The 19,991-nt window shown below is 51.1% G+C and overlaps 1 protein-coding gene across 1 annotated transcript in view; it reads right to left on the bottom strand.

Annotated features, from left to right (window-relative positions):
- Nucleotides 1-17,801, bottom strand: part of LOC112124643 (zinc finger protein 501-like) — a 37,305-nt gene extending 19,504 nt beyond the window's left edge. The window contains exons 1-5 of the mRNA XM_029913660.1: nucleotides 17,439-17,801; nucleotides 17,146-17,201; nucleotides 15,712-15,806; nucleotides 8,461-8,574; nucleotides 7,064-8,099 (exon numbers count right to left, since the gene is read on the bottom strand). Coding sequence (XP_029769520.1) covers nucleotides 7,064-8,088 — 1,025 coding nt within the window. The 5' untranslated portion in view covers nucleotides 8,089-8,099; nucleotides 8,461-8,574; nucleotides 15,712-15,806; nucleotides 17,146-17,201; nucleotides 17,439-17,801. The remainder of the gene's footprint in view (nucleotides 1-7,063; nucleotides 8,100-8,460; nucleotides 8,575-15,711; nucleotides 15,807-17,145; nucleotides 17,202-17,438) is intronic.
- Between the last annotated feature and the right edge of the window lie 2,190 nt (nucleotides 17,802-19,991).

Genomic DNA, 19,991 nt, shown 5'->3' with positions numbered 1-19,991 from the left:
TGTGGGGCTGGCTCGGGGCAGGACAGGGGGGCAGTTGTGGGACTGGCTCTGGGAGAGGCGGACCGGGGGGGTTCCCTTTATTGCCAGCGCGGGGGTTTGTCTCTCACTCCGTGGGGCTGGAAGGGAGGTGTGTGGGGCAGCTGTGGGTCTGGCTCTGGGCAGGGGGGGCTCCCTTTATCCCCAGCACTGGACCCCCCAGAATCTCCCTCTTCTCCCAGGACAAACCCCCACGGCTTCACCGCCGCCTTAGGCAGGGCCTCCGTGCCGGCTGCCCCCTGCGTCCCACCCTAAGCTGCGTTCAGCCCCCGGAAAGGACTCGGGCTTTCCGCTCCCCGCCCCGCCGCACTGGCCGTGTTGTCAGTGGGTGAATCGGAGCGTCGTAGGCCTGGCAGGGACCTCACGGGTCAGGGCTAAGGATTATCTAGCCCATCCCTGACAGGGGTTTGTCCAGTCTGCTTCAAAAAATCACAACCTCCCCGGCCATTTATTCCAGTGCTTAACCACCCTGACAGGAAGTTTTTCCTAACGTCCAACCTAAACCGCCCTTGCTGCAATTTTAGCCCATTGCTTCTTGTCCTGGCTGCACTCCTTCCAGAATGCCTGTGGATGTGGGTGGTGCCTGCGACCCCCGCAAAGGGGAGCCATGACCAGGGAAGCTGGTCATAGCGAGAGGCTTGTTCCCAGGCTAGCACCGGCCCAAAACCTGGTTGTCAGACGGGTGTCCATTTTTAGCAGTGCCTATGAGGTCACGCTCACTTAAAAATGGCACCCCCCCCCCATGCAGCGTGACCTCATGCACCATGCATGCAAGTTTGTATGGGGGAAGGGCAGGTCACATGAAAGGGGGTGAGCCCCAAACATTCCCAGAAAGTCCAGTATTCCAGCCCCCTGACCCACCTCAGCCCTGACTAGGGTGACCATATGTCCCGATTTTATAGGGACAGTCCTGATAATCAGGGCTTTTTCTTAGATAGGGACCTATTACCCAGTGGAGCCGGTTCGCAAGAACCGGTTGTTAAATTTAGAAGCCGGTGTAGAACTGGTTATTAAAGGGGCCGGCGGGTGAGCAAACTCCGGTCTGTGGGCCACATCCGGCCCGTGGGACCGGCCCGCCTGAGCTCCCAGCTGGGGAGGCTCCCCTGGCCCCTCCCCCACTCCTCCCCCCTCGCAGAGCCCCAGCTCTGCAGCTCCTGCCGCTTTGAGCAGCATAGTAAGGGGGCCAGGGCTGGGAGGAGGGGTTCGATAAGGGGCAAGGAGGGGCTGGAGGGGGCAGAGGTTCTGGGGGGGGGGCAGTCAGGGGATGGGGAAGGTGGGGTTTGGGTAGGCGTGGGAGTTCCAGGGGTCTTTCGGGGTGGTGGTGGATGGGGTCGGGGCAGTCAGGGGACAGGGAGTGGGGCAAGTTGGGCGGGGTCCTGGGGGGCAGTTAGGGTGGGGACAAGGAGCGGGGGGGGGGCAATGGGGTGCAGGGTCTGAGGGGGACAGTCGGGCAGGACGTGGGTTGGGGTCAAATGGGGGGGGAGAGACACACACGTGGGGCTTGTACTCACCACGCGGTTCCCTACCGGGTCTTTGGCGGGGGGGGGGTCTTCACTCGCTCCGGGTGCAGGACCTGCCGCCGAAAACCCGGAGCGAGTGAAGACCCCCCCGCTGCCAAAGTGCTGCCGAGGACCCGGTAGGGAACCAGTTAGTAGGATTTTGGGAGCTCATCACTGCTATTACCCCCCACCCCCGTCCTAATTTTTCACATCTCGTCACCCTAGCCCTGACCCCCACAGGCCCAGCTGCTGCCCCACCGCTGGGCTGGCGACCTGTCTGCAGTTCCCGCCACTGGGGGCAGACATAATGAGCAGGAATAAAAGCAGGATCCGTGAGGGGTTCAGTGGGGGAATAGAGCTGGGGGAGAGGATAAATAGGGCAGGTGGGGGGTTGTCTGTGCTGGCGGCTTGAGGATTAGTGGTGGCCCCAGAGAGAGCAGTGAGCAGGGACAAGTTGTCTAAGCAGCCACTGTCTGCTGGTTATAAGATTGGGGGGGCTACAACCCAGAGGAGAGCGTGGGCCTGGGCTCCCCTACCAGACCTGGGGAAGGGTGCGTGAGACCCCCCCAAGAAGGGGCCAAAGATGACAGAGAGCCCTGGGGAGACTGGGAGGCCAGGAAAAGATTGAATCCGAGAGGAAGGCTGATGGGGTGGAGTTGGGGGGTCGGTGGAGGACAGCCACATGGGGGGTGGGATAGAAGGGGGCTGAATCCAAATCCTTGGATGGGTGGGGCAGTCAAGGCAAGCTTGGAAGGGCCAGGATTAGGGGAGGAGATGTTTGTTCTTTGGGGGTAGGGGGGATGTTTTACTTTCCTTCCCTTTCTTCCCCCGCCCAGCATGCATGGCGCTAAGGAGAGGTGGGACCCAGCTGCAGTGGGGACCCCACGATGGACGGCTTGGCCCTCTCCTTACCCGCGTGGCTGCCTGGTGCTCTCACTGCCCCGCAGCGGTGATCTCTGTTGAAAGGAAGCGTTTCTTGCCGCGGGTTGGGTCCCGTTTTCCCAAGTCTCCGAGTCTAGGGGATACCACGGCCCTTCTGGCCTGAGCGCAATTGCAGCGTATGTAGCTTGTCGTTTGTGCCCCACTGACAATTCAGACCGTCCCTTTCCCCCAAGCGCCCGTGTGGGCAGCAACGTGCCAGCAGGAGAACATCTTCCGCCATGTCGCGGGACAAGGGCGCCCTGTCCCTTTTTGGGTTCAGGGTGCAGGAGGGGACTCTGGGCTGGGGCAGGTGGTTGGTGTGGAGGAGGGGGTGAGGGCTCTGGCTGGGGGTGCGGGCCTTGGGGTAGGGCTGGGGATGAGAGGTTTGGAGTGTGGGAGGGGGCTCAGGGCTGGGGCAGGGGGTTGGGGTGGAGGAGGGGGTGAGGGCTCCGGCTGGGGATGTGGGCCTTGGGGTGGGGCTGAGGATGAGGGGTGGAGGAGGGGGTTGGACTGTGGGAGGGGGCTGAGGCAGGGGTTGGAGTATGGGAGGAGGTGCGGGGTGCAGACTCCAGGAGGGCATTTGGGTGTGGGAGGGGCTCAGGGCTGGGGAAGGGGGTTGGGGTGCACGTGGGGGTGCAGGATCTGGGAGTTAGGATGCGGGGTGAGGTGCTGACCTGGGGCAGGGGGTTGGGGTGCAGGATCTGGGAGGGAGTTAGGATGCGGGGGGAGGTGTTGACTTGGGCAGGGGGTTTGGGGTGCAGGCTCTGGCCGGGCGGCACTTACTTCAGGCGGCTTTGGGTCGGCAGTGCAGCGGTGCTAAGGCAGGTTCCCTGCCTGCCCTGGCTTCGCACTGCTCCCACAAGTGGCCATGTCCGGCCCCTAGGTGGAGGGACCAAGGGGGATCTGCGCAGTGCACGCTGCCCGCACCCACAGGCGCTTCCCCCGCAGCTTCCATTGGTCGTGGTTCCCGGCCAATGGGATCCGCGGAGCTGTGCTGGGGGTAGGGGCAGTGTGCGGAGCTTCCCTGATCACCCCTGCTCCTAGGGGCAGCAGGGACATGCTGGCTACTTCCGGGAGCTGGACCTGACTCTAGCTTTCCCCCACAGCAGGGGGAGCCAGCGCTCGCGGCTCCAGCCCCGTGGGGGGGCAGGCACCGAAGCTTGGGGCTTCCGGCCTGCAGCGCGGAGACTTGCCGCGGACCGGATGAAATGAAGCAGCGGGCCGGATGCAGGCCGCGGACCATAGGTTCCTCACCCCTGGCTTATGTCGATGTAACTTACATCATTCAGGGGTGTGAAAAAACCAACCCCCTGAGCTATGTAAGTTACATCAACTTAAAGGGGTGTCTGCATCCTGCTATGTCGGCGGGAGCTAATCAGAAAGAATGGGTGACGGGAGACAGCTCTGAGTCAGGAAAGATCGGCGTGCTGGTGCCAGAAGAATGACAGAGAATTTGAGAAAGGCAGCTGTGCCCAGAGACACAGATCACAGGGTTGTCTACACTGCAAAGTGAAGTCGACATCAGGCAGTTTACGTCCATCTAACGATGGAGGTGTACACCCTACAATGCTCCTCGCGCCGCTGTGGTTTGCCTGCTAAGCCAACATAGTAAAACCACCTTGCCAAAAGGCGTAGCGCTTAGGGCAGTGGTTCTCAACCGATTGATCATTGTGGGCCGCATATGTGTTACCTGGGCCGCCGATTGAGAACCACAATCGGGGAGGGGAGAACCGCCCCCCCCCCACAGACCCCTCTGCCCAGCGCCCCCACCCCGAGTTCCCTCCACAGAGTGGGGCCAGAAGCAGACCCCGCTGAGGGGCTGGGTGGCAGGGCGGCCCCAGACCCCACGGCGTGGCAAGGCAGTGCAGCCCCAGCGGCTCCGGACCCAGCCACGTGGGCCCTGCAGCCTTTAGCACGCAGGTGTTTTTTCACACCCTTGAGCGACAAAAGTTTGGTCGATGAAAATGTCAGTGTAGACATAAAAAGAACAGGAGTACTTGTGGCACCTTAGAGACTAACAAATTTATTAGAGCATAAGCTTTTGTGGGCTACAGCCCACTTCTTCGGATGCATATAGAGTGGAATATATATTGAGGAGATATATATACACACATACAGAGAGCATGAACAGGTGGGAGTTGTCTTACCAACTCTGAGAGGCCAATTAAGTAAGAGAAAAAAACTTTTGAAGTGATAATCAAGATAGCTCAGTACAGACAGTTTGATAAGAAGTGTGAGAATACTTACAAGGGGAGATATTCAATGTTTGTAATGACTCAGCCATTCCCAGTCCTTATTCAATCCTGAGTTGATTGTATCTAGTTTGCATATCAATTCCAGCTCAGCAGTCTCTCGTTGGAGTCTGTTTTTGAAGTTTTTCTGTTGTAAGATAGCCACCCGCAGGTCTGTCATTGAATGGCCAGACAGGTTAAAGTGTTCTCCCACTGGTTTTTGAGTATTATGATTCCTGATGTCAGATTTGTGTCCATTAATTCTTTTGTGTAGACATAGCTTCAGTGACCCTTACAGTCTAACTGGGTAAAAGGTTATACACCTTGTCTCCTCAAGTAGTTTTCCTTTTAATAGAAACGGACTTTGAAGCTACTCTAAATAAGTTCCATTTGAAATACAAAAAAAAAAAAAAAAAAAAAAAAATCTATACTGGGCCAATATTCTCTGATATATTATTTCTCCCACACCCCAACCTTTGGAGTGGGGTTTTACATCAGAAATCCTTCTGCTAAAGATAGTAAATTACATTAATAAACTTGTCAGGATTAGCCACCACTTCCTGTATTACTAAGAAAACAAAAACCAAGACAACTTTCAATTTTCCAATATAATTCAGGTGATCACATAATTAGTCTCTTACTCTTTAACCCATAACTTCACCTTTAATTTCCTTTTCAGTGGTGTAGCCCATAGGGCTGGCCTGCTGGTTGCTTTGATATCCTGCCTTTATATATTGGTTTGCTGTTTGTTTTGTTATATTTAGTTTATATTTTTGTATTGGATTATTCTATTATGGTTGGCTGTAATGTGAGGCTCCAGCTGGCCTGTATTTTGTATCATTAGCTTAAGTAAATTAGCTTAAGTTTGGCTCATTAATTAAGCTCATTAATTTGGCACTTGTTCCAAGGAACGTGGCCATGCACCAGCCTTTGTAACCTGTGCAGACACTTCCCAAGCACTTGAACCAATTTCACACTGGTTTAGGTAAAACATAAAACAGATTTATGAACTACAGACAGATTTTAGGTAATTATAAATAACAGGCATAGAGATCAGAATTAGTTACCTAAGGCCTGGTCTACACTAGGAGTTTATGTCGAATTTAGCGCCGTTACATCGAATTAACTCTGCACCCGTCCACATCACGACCCTATTTAGTTCGACATAGAGGTCTCAAAGTCTCCAATAAATCTGAGTTACATGCTGTCAAACTAAATTAATAAAATTGGGTGACCAAACAGCCTTCAGGAAACAGAGAAACCCACATCGCAGAGAGGTAGACTACATGACAATGAAAGTGTCAAGTGGAATTCCAGAGCAGATTGCATCTGATGACTCAGAATCAGGAGAAGACATTCTCCCACGACATTCTCCTCTGATCCATTCAAACCTGCTTCACTCAGCACGGTCTCTTTATTGAGTTATGTTATTTACAAAAGTTTTAGCATCCTAACAGCCTCATAATGGGGGGGGGGGACAGCCAACCTTCCCAAAGGTGGCTTGGCCAATAGGTGGAAACTGGGACTTAAACTCCAAATGATCCCATTGCATTTGGGATCCATTTGAATTCCCCTTCCAGGTCTTCGACACTTTCTTCGGCAGCCATGGTGACTCTGATTAAAGAAGTCAAAACATCATCTCCAAGCACAGACAGCTGAGAACACTGCATCACATGACACTTTGAGAGGTGGAGGGATAGAATATAAACTCTGCATGGCTCAGACAGGAGGTAACAGTTCTGGAACGATGGGGAAGGAGGGAATCTCTGAGTCACACCATCTACATCCAGTGTCACAGAGACTGAAATGACACTTTTTTCCCTGCCCCTGCTCCTCTTCATTTAAATATAATGAAAAAAGGTCCAAAAATAACTGCAGTGCAGCATAACCCAGAGCAACGTGAGAACAACTGGGAACGATACAATTTGTATCATTGGTGACACAAATAACTTGGCAAAAGGAGGAACAGTATAAATGTGACAAGTATCAGAGGGGTAGCCGTGTTAGTCTGGATCTGTAAAAGTTGCATCCGACGAAGTGGGTATTCACCCACGAAAGCTCATGTTCCAATACGTCTGTTAGTCTATAAGGTGCCACCGGACTCTTTGCTGCCAGTATAAATGTGATTCTCCTGGTTTCCTGGAAGGATGGACCCACTTCCATTACTCATGGGACAATGGAGTTGATAGTAAGGACAACCGGGTCCAGCCCAAAACAGGGCAAACTACAAAACTGCAAAAGGCAAAAATGGGCAACACTTTTGGACAAGCTGAGGGATAATGGTGGTGCAAATGGTTCAAACAGCCTTAAAGGTTACTACATGGGAATTAGGAAAACTATTAAAGAAAATAAAAGTTTTGATAGATCTAGAGGTTTTTATGGTGTTTAGGTCCCTTGCAGATTCTGTGATGTCTAGTAAGGGCTGAGCTCCGAGTGAAGCTTTTCCTGCACTCACAGCATTCATAGGGTCTCTCTCCCGTATGGATTCTGTGATGTCTAGTCAGGGCTGAGCTCCGAGTGAAGCTTTTCCCGCACTCAGAGCATGCATAAGGTCTCTCTCCCGTATGGATTCTCTGATGCGTAGTAAGCTCTGAGCTCAGAGTGAAGTTTTTCCCACACTCACAGCATTCAAAGGGTTTCTCTCCCGTGTGGATTCTTTGATGCCGAATGAGGTGCGACCTCAGAGTGAAGCTTTTCCTACACTCACAGCATACATAGGGTTTCTCTCCTGTGTGGATTTTCTGATGTATAGTAAGGTGTGAGCTCTGAGTGAAGGTTTTTCCGCACTCACAGCATTCGTAGGGTCTTTGTCCTGTGTGAATTCTGTGATGTGTAATGAGAGTTGAGCTCTGAGAGAAGCTTTTCCCGCACTCCCAGCATTCATAGGGTTTCTCTCCCGTGTGGACTCTCTGATGAGAGATAAGGGATGAGAGATCAGTGAAGCTTTTCCCGCACTCACAGCATGCATAGCGTTTCTCCCCTGTGTGGATTCTCTGATGTGTAAGAAGGTGAGCGCGCCGAATGAAGGTTTTCCCGCACTCACAGCATACATAGGGTCTGTCTCCTCTGTGTATTCTCTGATGTGCAAGAAGGACTGAGTGGTCCCTAAAGCTTTTCCCACACTCAGTGGATGTATTTTTTCTCTGACCCCTGAGGATTTTCTGCTGGGCTGTGGTTTCCTTGAGGTCCTTGTGAGTTCCCCGAGAGCAAATGAATTTATCCAATTTCTCCCCTGGCTGGTTTCCCTGCTCTCTCTCTGGTGTCTGCTGAATCTCACAGGCTGTTCCCTGCTCATGACTCCTGGAGACATTCCCTTCGGATGTCTGTGTTAATGCTCTGTGTGGTTCCACTTGCTCAGCATCTTTCTGCGGAGAATTCTGCTCCTCATTCTCACTCACCATTGCATCACCTGCTGTGATAGAAAAAAAAACCCTCAAACAGGGATGGAAAGGGAAAGACCAAACCAGAATAAGTGCTGGAGAAATGTCAAATAAAAACCAGGAACTGAATTACCCCAAACTCTTCCCCTAAAGGGGAGAGAGGACAGGATCAATTCTGCCTTCACATCCCATCTAAATTCTCAGTGGGAACGGAAGTAGCTACTCACAGGTGTCAGTTAGGATCTGTAGGAAGCCATGAGCTATATCTGCCCGGAGGATACAACATTTGCTGGGGCAATCCTAAAATCAGAGAGTTCACAAGGTCTTTGTAGGGTATCCTAGATGTTTCCTTCAGGCATTTTCAGACTCCGAGTAGGTTTCATGTTTCCTCACCTGTGCAGGGACCTCTCAGGATCTCTCTTTCCCCTGAACCCTGGAGGTCTGGGACCCACGGCTCTGCCCCTTGTTCCAGCTGGGAGATCACATCAGGTTTGGAAACTGGAAAGCCTGCTCAGATGAAAGAAAATAAAGGAGATCAGGTGACTCCATAAGACTTTGTCATAAAAAACATTCTCTTAGCTTAACCCCAGTCCTTAGTAAACAAGTGAAATCCCAGGGCCAGCTCCCCAGGTCCTCAAAGGTGCAGAACACTTTGCTTATGAGAGACTGAACTACCAACATATCTGCTAGGAACCCACACAGACGCTGTGATAGTCTGTACCCCTGTATTCACTCTTTTACAAAATGATATATTTTGTCCGAAGTATGCCTTGTGAGGTATCATTGGAAAACTCAAAAACCTGCTCAACATTAACTATGTGAAGTTATGAGACTTTACTGTATGATGTTACTGAAAATGTTACAGTTCTGGGGAACACCCACAGACCACTTCCTCAGAGACAGCACGGCTATTGCCTGGTTAAATGGTGTGAACAAGACATTTACATTCCATCACAGGGATGGCTAGAACCTCATGTCCACAACAGACAGCCTGTCACCATGACTCAGCTGAGAATTGAAAGCGTTTCTAGCACAAAGGACTGAATTACAGTAACTCCTCATTTGAAGTCGTCCCGGCTAACGTTGTTTCGTTGTTACGTTGCTGATCAATTAGGGAACATGCTCATTTAAAGTTGTGCAATGCTCCCTTCTAACGTCGTTTGGCTGCCTGCTTTCTCCACAGCTAGCAGCCTCCCTAGGCCCCCCTCCCCACAGCGCCTCCCGTCTGCCGGCAGACCCCACGGATCAGTGCCTTCCTCCTCCTTACCTGCCTCCTGCCCGCGGCAATCAGCTGGCTTGCGGCATTTAGGGAGCAGGAGGGAGGGGGGAGGAGCAAGGCACAGGCTCCCCCTCCCTCCCCTGACTCCTGAACGCCGCAAGCCTGCTGATTGTCCCAGTTAGTTTGGACTTGTCTATGCTACCAAGTTATGACAACAAAAGCGATGCTGACACTCAAAAATCGGCATAATAAAAGTTGGAATGTCATGTTCGCACTAGCTCCCTCTGTCGGCAGAGCGCGTCCACAATTGGGGCACTATCATCAACAGTGTGAGCAATGCACTGTGGGTACTTATCCCACAGTTCATCTCCTTGTCATCTTCTGTCACTACGTGTTGTGGGAAAGCGGAGTGGATCGCGGCGTCTCTTGGGACTGGGCTCAATGCATTGCTTTCTGTGCCAGCACTCCATGGGCTTCCGGCTTGCTTTCACAGCATTTTTCAACGGTCCTTCTTTGCTGTGCACATCTTTGTGAGAAGGGATGGATCCCGCACTGCTCTCCTATGCTCTGTTAACTGTCATCATGACTGGCAGTTCAGTTAATCGTGAAGTTCCTAACTGAAGAAGACTCTCAGGCACCTGACATGCTGCATGATATGGATAGGAGCAACTTTAGATTGCTTTTGGCATTCACAGAACAGCTGCATAGGGTAGACCATCGCTTTTGGGCTCAGGAAACAAGCACCGAATAGTAGGATTGTATCGTCATGCGGGTGTGGAATGAAGAACAGTGGCTAGAGAACTTTCGAATGCGGAAAGCCATCTTCCTGGAAGCGTGTGCGGAGCTCGTCCCAGACCTGCGGCGCAAGGACATCAGAATGAGAGCTGCCGTATTAGTAGAGAAGTGTGTGGCAATCGCTGTGTGGAAGCTGGCGACACCAGACTGCTACCGGTCGGTCAGAAATCAGTTTGGAGTCGGGAAGTCGACCGTTGGGGCTGCATTAATGGAAGTGTGCAGGGCAATTAATTGCATCTTGCTGCGAAGGACCGGGTTCGTGACTCTGGGAAATGTGCATGAAATAGGGAAACCCATTTCTGCAAAGCCATCCACTAACTGTAGAGAGGCGATAGATGGCACACATATTCCAGTTTTGGCACCAGACCACCTTGCGACAGAGTACATCTATAGGAAGGGGTGTATGGGGTTGTCAGGGAGGGGTAGTACCTCTGATGGGGGAGCAGTCGTACTCCTAGGAGTAGCTCATCCACTTTGGTCCCCACTTGACACCCAGCTCTCACCGGTGGCTCCAAGTAGCTGTCAGCATGCGACAGCAGCCACACCCCGGAGACAATCTCAACTGGCGGGCTAAACCAGGTGAGGGTAGCCGATGAGTATGAGACTCTCGGTGAGTTAGGGCCTGTCTACCCATTGCATGCGAAGGCTGGATCCGGCTGACTGAGGCAACCTGGTTCAACCTGGTTTAATGGTCAGGAAGGCGGTGACAGCAAGCGTTGTGGAACGCGTAAGAGCACGACAAGACACGTAGGCGTCCTGGTCATCCACTGCGCCCTGTCCTATCTCCAGCCGTCTCGACTTCTGTCCTGCCACTGGATACAGATAGGAACTGGGAAGAGAGAGTGAGGCTGACGTTGTACAACTCTCCCTCACTCTAATCCAATTCACGCGCAAGTCTCGACATCATATCATATCATATCATATCAAGGCCTGTGGCGATGGGCGAGCGACAAAGCAGCAGGTGTGGATACACTGGGAGCTGTAGCCGCGGACCTGCACATAGGCGGCTCAGGCATAATGGTTGTTCCTCACTGACCGAAGCAGCAGTGGAGCTCGGCATCTTCTTGAGCGACTGAGCAGCCCTATTCAGGATTAGCACTGCTCACCTCCGTAGAACGAGGAGGGGGCTAGAAAAGGTGCCCTAAACATTGCCTGCTTCACCTTACCCTGGCCAGCACACCGCGGCTGGCGGGGATCCCATAAAAGCGGTCGAAAACAAAAACAAAAAAAACTTAGAGTGACACCGATCACTATTAGCACATGGAATGTGCGCACATTACTGGACAACATCACGGCAGACAGACCGGAGAGAAGAACAGCACTTGTCGCTAGAGAGCTCGCACGCTACAACATTGACATTGCAGCCCTTAGCGAAACTCGCCTTGCTAATGAAGGACAGCTGTCCGAGTCAGGCGGTGGCTATACATTCTTCTGGAGTGGCCGCAGCAGTGATGAGCATCGCGAGTCTGGAGTTGGCTTCGCCATCCAGAATCATCTTGTTCAGAAACTTGCCAGTTCCCCCAAGGGTATGAATGACCGGCTCATGACAATGCAGCTTCCGCTTCAAAAAGGAAAACAAGCTACTTTGATTAGCGCATATGGTCCTACAATGACCAACCCAGAGGATGTGAAGGATAAATTCTATGAAGAACTAGATACTCTGCTATCGTCAGTGCACCGCACAGACAAGCTGATTCTGCTTGGCGATTTTAACGCAAGAGTCGGATGCGATGCCGCAGCCTGGGAAGGAGTCATCGGGAAAAATGGAGTGGGAAAGTGTAACAGCAATGGTCTGTTACTGCTGAAAACTTGTGCAGCACGTGACCTTCTGATCAGCAATACGGTCTTCCGCCTTCCTACCCGTAACAGGACTTTGTGGATGCATCCCCGTTCCAAGCACTGGCATTTGATCGATTATGTCATCATCAGGAGAAGGGACAGACAAGATGTCAGGGTTACAAAAGCTATGTGTGGCGCTGACTGTTGGACGGATCATAGGCTCATAGTATCCAAAATGAAGCTCCGTATCATGCCGAAGAGACGACCACAAGGCTGTAAGGCTTTCAAAAGGATCAATGTGTCGAAGCTGAAGAACAGCCGCATCACTGAAAATCTAGCGGAAGACCTAGAGAATGAACTTGCTGATCTTCATATTGAGGATGACGCTGAGAAAGACTGGGAGCGATTCCGCAACACTGTCCATACAGCTGCATCGAAGGTATTGGGGCCCTCCACATGCAGGCGGCAAGACTGGTTTGATGAAAATGATGCAGAAATCCAGGCCTTACTTGCTGAGAAGCACCGCCTGCATCGTGCATATCAAAACGATCCATCCTCAGCGGCAAAGAAGACCGCCTTTATCAACACTCGCAGAACAGTACAGAACCAACTGCGCAAAATGCGGGAATTGTGGCTGAGCGCCAAAGCAGATGAAATACAGGCATATGCGGACAGGAACGACTATAAGCAGTTTTATGAAGCCCTTAACACACTCTATGGTCCACAGTCTTCTGGGAGCTTTCCCCTCCTGAACTCTGATGGTACTGTGCTCCTTACAGAGAAGACGCAGATTCTCCAGAGATAGGCTGAACACTTTGAAGCAATTCTCAATCGCCCCTCGGTCATCAATGATGAGGCCATTGACAAGATGCCCCAGGTTGCAGTCAATGACTCCATAGATGCTTCACCAGAAGAGGACGAAGTGAAGAAAGCTATCAATCAGCTGTCAAGTGGCAAAGCCCCAGGGTCAGATGCCATACCAGCAGAGGTGTACAAAGTCGGTGGACCCGTGTTGCTACAGAAACTCACTGAGCTGTTTCAGTCCTTCTGGAAGCAGGGAACCATTCCACAAGAATTTAGAGACGCGTCCATCTTGCACCTCTATAAGAGGAAGGGCAATCGCCAGGTATGCGACAATCACCGTGGAATCTCGCTGCTTTCTACAGCGGGGAAAGTTCTTGCACGGGTTCTGTTGAACCGATTGATCACTCACCTGGAGAAGGGCTTACTGCCAGAATCACAGTGTGGCTTCCGCAAGGGACGTGGGACTATTGACATGATCTTCGCTGTGCGTCAGCTACAGGAGAAATGTCAAGAGCAGAATCGTGAACTCTACACAACTTTTGTGGACCTCACGAAAGCATTTGACTCTGTCAGTCGCCAGGGCCTGTGGAGGATCATGTCGAAATTTGGCTGTCCAGACAGATTTATACGAATGGTACGTCAATTTCATCACGGTATGATGGCTCGTGTCCTGGACGACGGTGAAACATCTGAGGCCTTCCCAGTCACCAACGGCATCAAGCAAGGGTGTGTTTTAGCACCCACTTTGTTCAGCATGATATTCTCTGCCACTTTGACTGATGCCTTTCAACACTGCACTGAAGGAGTAGGCCTGAAGTATAGAACTGACGGGAAACTATTTAATCTGAGGCGACTGCGTGCCATCACCAAGGTGAAGGAAACTGTACTTCGAGACTTTTTCTTTGCCAATGATTGTGCTCTGAATGCTAGTACAGAACCAGAAATGCAAGCCAGTATGGACAAGTTTTCAACTGCACGCAACAACTTCGGTCTCACCATTAACATCAAGAAGACTGAGGTCATGCACCAGCCAGCTCCCCACGCTTCGTACTCAGAACCGTCCATCACTGTAAATGGACAGAGACTTCAGACAGTGGACCACTTCACGTACCTGGGCAGTACCCTTTCCCGAGCAGTGTCAATCGATGATGAAGTAAACTGCAGAACTGCTAAAGCCAGCTCTGCATTTGGCTGATTGCGCTCCAATGTTTGGGAACGTTAAGGGATCAGCCTACCAACGAAGCTGAAGGTCTACCGAGCAGTGGTGCTTCCAACTCTGCTGTACGCCTGCGAGACGTGGACTGTCTATCGGAGTCATGCATGAAGGCTCAATCACTTCCACATTTCCTGTCTGCGAAAGCTTCTAAAATCAGATGGCAGGGCAAAGTGCCCGATAATGATGTCCTTACTAGAGCCAGTCTGCCGTCAGTTTACACATTGCTGATGAGAGCCCAGACCAGGTGGGCCGGACATGTTGTGAGAATGTCAGATGAATGCATTCCTAAACAGCTCTTCTACGGAGAACTCACTAGGGAAAGCGTTCCCATGGAGGACAAAAGAAGCGGTTCAAGGACACGCTGAAGACCTCTTTGAAGTCCTTCGAGAGCAACACCGCCACATGGGAAACCTTCGCACCGAACCGTTCAGCATGGCACAGCCTCATTCACACAGGCAGTAATACCTCTGAGGCGAGGTGTATTGCTGAGGCTGAAAAAAAGCATGAGCTGCGCAAGTCCAGAGCTGCTCGTACACCATCGACAGTGCCATTATATGTCTGCCCGACGTGTGACAGGACGTTCCACGCCCGAATCGGACTGATCAGTCATCTCCGGACGCACAGAGCCCGGTCATCGAAAGAATGAGTTGTTGAGGTTTTCATCGATAACGATGGACGAACATCATCAGGAAGGGGTACTGCTCCATGGTGTTGCAGGCATCTGTGGATCACCGTGAGCATTTCACTGACATCCACGTGGGGTAGTCCAGAAAGGTGCATGATACACACATTTTCAGGAGCACGGGCCTGTATAGAAAGCTACAAGCAGGGACTTTCTTTCCAAATCAAAAGATTACAGTGGGAGATGGTGAAATGCCTATAGTGATCCTGGGAGACCTGGCGTACCTCTTACAGCTGTGGCTCATAAAACTTTACACAGGAAACCTGAACAGCAGTAAGGAGCGGTTCAACAACAGGCTGAGTAGGTGCTGGATGACAGTTGAATGTGCCTTTGGCAGATTAAAGGCACGCTGGCGATGCCTTTATGGCAAGTCAGACCTTAATGAGGATAATATTCCCATGGTCATAGACGCGTGTTGTACGTTGCATAATCTTTGTGAAGCTAAGGGTGAAAGTTTTGCTCAGGGGTGGAGTGCTGAGGAAGACCACTTTGAAAATGAGAACCAGTAATGTATGTCTCTGTCAGAGATGCTTCAATGTTACTTTACATGTCATTTTCCTGAGAAGCAGTGGTGACATTTGGGGCCTTACATTCCAGCAAGCACATGAATAAGTAAGTATTGGTAGTGCCTGATGTCTCAATGTGTAGACTGTGCAAGTATTGGTAGTGCCTGATGTCTCAATGTGTAGAAAACAAATAAAGATGAGTTACCATTCAAAAACTTTACTTTTATTGCACAAGAAACAGCACACACAGACACACAAAGATGCTTGGTGGGAAAGGAGGAACCAGGGAAGGGCAGACTTTCAAACGTGTGTGTATGTCCAGGTATCATTGTGAAAGTTGTCGGAGGGGGTGGAGTGCAGGGGAAACAGAGAAGTCCTGGAAAGTGGAAAGAACTGTGTGGGCGGAGTTGGGTGTGTGTGTATGTGCATGGAAAAGGGTTCTGAATGTGCTGCGGGGAGGGCGGGCACAGATCTGCTGACTCTGCAGCATTATTAAGGACTTCAGCCTCTGTATTTGCACCTCCATTACTTTAATCATCCGTTCAGTAGCATCCTTAAACTCCTGATTTTCTTTTCCATTTTGCCTTTCAGCTTCCCAGCACTCCTTGCATTCCCTTTTCTCTGCATTGGAGCAGTGCAGTACCTCCTGAAACATGTCTTCTTTGCTCCGTCTTGGGCGCTTTCTTATTTGGTGGAGACACTCGGCTGGTGTGTGGGGGGTGTTCCTGAAGGCCACATCTGCCGAAGCACAAGGGACAATGCACAGATTGTTAAATTCACGTACAGCATTGACACGTTTCAGTTAAATACACCTTTTGCAACATAACAATCACTTTCTCACTGACCCTTGGCAAGCACACATCTCTGTGAACACCCAAAGCATGGTGAGTGTTTTCCACAGGCGGGTGTCATTCTAGCAGCTATCTCACTGCTAGGGGTAAGCAGAGAAATGAGGTGCGATGCTATATAGAATCTGGGGGACACTTGAGGATAGTATGAATACCAATAGTGTAAAATTGCAATGAGTTGTGCCAGATATGCCATGGAAGATTTCTGCACAAATGTTATAATTTGCCAGATATGATAATCTCATTTATGTGTTTGTATCACCTTTGTATTATGAGTTTAGATATGTACGTATGTCTGTATTTCAAAACTCGTGCTATGCTTCTGGGTGACACCCCCAGACAGTTTGGTATCAGCACTGCCTAGCCTGCTTGATGGCCCATTAAGGACCATCAGCTATACAACTGACCCATTGAGAGAAGGCAAGGGATACACCTTATGACTCAGCAAGGCATGCAGGGACATACCTATGGACGGAAAAGGCTTCCAAGCCATGTGCTGGGCAGCTTGTGTTTGAAACAAAGGAAGTACAAGCCACATGGCAAGTCTAAAAAAGGCAGCTGCATCTTCTCCATTTTGTCTTAAATCCTGCTTCTTATCTCTGGAGGAACTTTGCTACAAACTGAAGCTCTAAACAAAGGACTGAATGACCCATCCAAGCGGTGGAGGTGTTCCAGAGGAACTTTCAAGCCAGCAACACACCAATACTGCTAAGAACCTGATATATGGACTTTGAAATCTTTGTGTGTATGTGACTGTTTTACCAATATTTCTCTTCTTGCTCTGTTTCTTTATATTAAACCTTTAGTTTTAGATACTAAAGGATTGGCTGGCAGCGTGATATTTTGGGTAAGATCCAAACCTACACTGACTTGGTAATGTGGCTGACCCTTTGGGGTCAGAAGAATATTTTATATATGTGAGCAGAGTTTTTAAAATAACTTCTCACTGTACCAGACCTAGGTGCTGATTGGGAGCCTGAGAACTGGAATGCAATAAAGGGGGCTATGTGATTTCTTTTTTGCTTCTTGATAACCAGTGTGGGGAATCAGAAGCACAGTTTGTGACTGCTGGGGAGTTTAACTTCAGTGTTCCGCACCAGTCTTGGGAGTATCTGCGCTCCCTTTTGCAGCCTGCCCTGAACTTGGTATTTCCAGGGAGGGCTGCCCCAGGCACCACAGGTCACACGAGGGTACATCTGCTCCATGCTTGTGGCTTCCGCTCTGCTCACCTGTGCGCTGCTTCAGTCCCTGCACAAGTGACTGCCGAATGGCGCGGGAAAGTTTCCTACAATGAGGGAAGGAACAAAGCTGCTCTGTCAAGAAACCTTTGGCAGAGGATTACTGAATACCTCCAGGAGATCTCTCTGGAGGATTCCCGTGAGATCTCGGCATGCAGCAACACCCTGTTCTGCCGTACCAATTAGCTACACAGGAAAACGTCCAGCTCACAGAAACACAGCCAGCCTCCCACGTTTCTATAACCAGAACCCACCTCCGCACTACACAGGCCACAGCCACTTACCAGGGATCTTATCTCTTGCTTCTTGCTCCCCGAGAGCAACTGCTGAGACTGGTTAGACACCTCTGGAATGGAAAACAGTTCCTGGCTGTTTGCCCCACCGGGCGACCCTGCCGGGAGCTCCACATCCTCATCTAACTCCACCTCTTCATCGATTACTTCATCCTCTGGGTTAGATCCTCTTTCCACTGCCTCCAGGCCCGCCGAAGTATCCACGGGGCTCTTGGTGGTGGAGGTGGGGTCACCACTGAGGATAGCGCCCAGCTCCTTATAGAACCAGTAGGACTTAGGTGCAGCACCTGAGCGACGGTTTGCCTCCCTCGCCTTATGGTACGCCTGCCTCTGCTCCTTTATCTTTGCTCTGCACTGCAGCGTGTCCCGATCACAGCCCTTTTCGCACAAGCCTCAAGAAATGTGCCCGTAGGTATCCCAATTCCCACGTCTCAAGTGCATCTGGGACTGCACAGCCTCCTCTCCCCATATTCTGAGCAGAACCAGCAGCTCCGCAGGAGTCCAAGCGGGACAGCGTTTGCTGCAATAACCTACCCTGGTCACCTGGGAAGATGCGATGAGTCCTCTCCACGCCGAGCCAGCAGGAAATGGGATCTCAAAAATTCCCAGGACTTCTAAGAGGGAGGGGCAGATGGTCGTTTACCTGGCTGCAGGGCAGTGGAGTTCAAAATGCTGAGCAGAGCGGTCAGGATGGGCATTGTGGGACACCTCCTGGAGGCCAATTAAAGCGATAAATTCACTGCCACTTTGTTGACAAAAATGTAGAGGAAAAAGACATGTTTCTCATTGGGGTGGTTGTATTTTGTTGCCAAAACAGGGCATTTTTGCCGCCAAAAGTCACATTGCAGTGTGTACGCATTCATTCTTTTGTCGACAAAAGCTGGCAGGGGAGTAAGGGAGTGGGATCATTTTGCAATTCAGAGCTGTTTTGTGTGGAGTAGGATCAGTGTTTGAGTGAAGGCCACAGGTAGGAAGCCAGACCTGAACCCCAGTTTTGCCTCAGCAAAGAGAAGTTGTTAGACTTTGTGCTGTAGTTCTCCTGTGCTCTGTTCCTGCAGTGTTGTGTAGCAGGGGAGGGCAGAGTACTAGTGTGTGTGTGTCACTGGCATGTTGGGGTGATGCTGAAACAGGGCAGAGTTGAGATTGCATTGTGGGGGTGACAAACATTAACTGCTCATTTCCCCTTGTAATAACTATGGGGATGGGAATCCTTACCCAGCGAGGTCACATTCTCGTAGTTCTCCTGCATGACGGCTCTGTAGAGGGCTCTCTGAGTGGGGTCCAGCAGAGCCCCCTCTTCCCTGGTGAAATACACAGCCACCTCCTCGAAGGTCACCGGCCCCTGAAAGAGCAAGAGTCCAACACTCAGTACCTGCTGCCCCACTCACAGCCCCACTATTCATGGGGGAAAGGATCCAATCAAATGGGAACTCTGGATGGCTCACAGTCAACAAAGCTCCACCCCCACCCTGCTCAGAGCATCCAGGAACCACCAGGGTGAGGGGACAAAGAGAGCCCCTTGTCTCTCCCAGCAGATCCATCACACATACTAGCCACAGACTGATACAGGAGATGGAGCTCCTAGCAGGGTCCAGGACGAGCTCCCTCGTAGGAAGCCCAACACCCTCCTCATTGTAAGGAGCTGGATATGAGGGAGGGGCACTTCCCCTAAGTCTGACTGGTGGGTGCCCCCTTCATATCTCACAGCAGTCGCTGGTTAGTCGTGTCAGGCTCCAACACTGGGAGTCTGGTCAGTTTTCCTAGCCCCATCTAGGTGGGTTGTTTCCTGTTCCACAGATTAGGGCATTTCCACCACCAAATGCCATGGGTCTGTTCCTAGAATCTAGGCCACTTATTAAACTAGTCCTGGCAGGTTTGCCACAACCTGGCCTCCTCCCTTTCTCCAGCCTGTGAATTTCCTGCCCCACTCCAACCTCCAAACCAGACTGCACAAACCTTCCCACCTCCTGTGTATTTGCTGGTTTCAGAGCAGCAGCCGTGTTAGTCTGTATCCGCAAAAAGAACAGGAGTACTTGTGGCACTTTAGAGACTGACAAATTTATTTGAGCATAAGCTTTCATGGGCTACAGCCCACTTCTTCGGATCCCTCTTCCTCCTGCAGGAACCCACCAGCCACCCCGGTTAATCCCTACCTGAACTGACTCCACTGCAGCCATTTTTCTTCCCTGTCCCATGGGAGGACGGGATGAGCTGGAGCGAGATGTGGGCATCATTCTGCAGCCTGGCAGGGCAAGAAGGGCAGTTGTGGAGGTTTCAGAACAGGTTTTAGTTCATTTCACATCATGATTCCCCCAGGCCCTTTCCCTGCAGAGACACCCCAGATTCTGCCATGCTGGGAACATGCTTGATCGCTTTATTACAGTGTAGACCTGGCCCCACCTGCCAGTCTAAGCTCACAGAGACATTTTTAAACCTTTCCAGTAACAAAGTCTTTATTAGAAAAGAGCAGAACCAAAGGAGTCACTGTGGAGGATTCCCTCTGACACGGACACCATGGCAGCCACAGGCCAGCAGGGGGAATAT

This window comes from Terrapene carolina, unplaced genomic scaffold, assembly GCF_002925995.2.
Source record: "Terrapene carolina triunguis isolate 2854851 unplaced genomic scaffold, T_m_triunguis-2.0 Scaffold779, whole genome shotgun sequence".
Lineage (NCBI taxonomy): Eukaryota > Metazoa > Chordata > Testudines > Emydidae > Terrapene > Terrapene triunguis.
The sequence above is the reverse complement of the archived record's forward strand: the minus strand, read 5'-3'. Positions and strand labels throughout refer to the sequence as shown.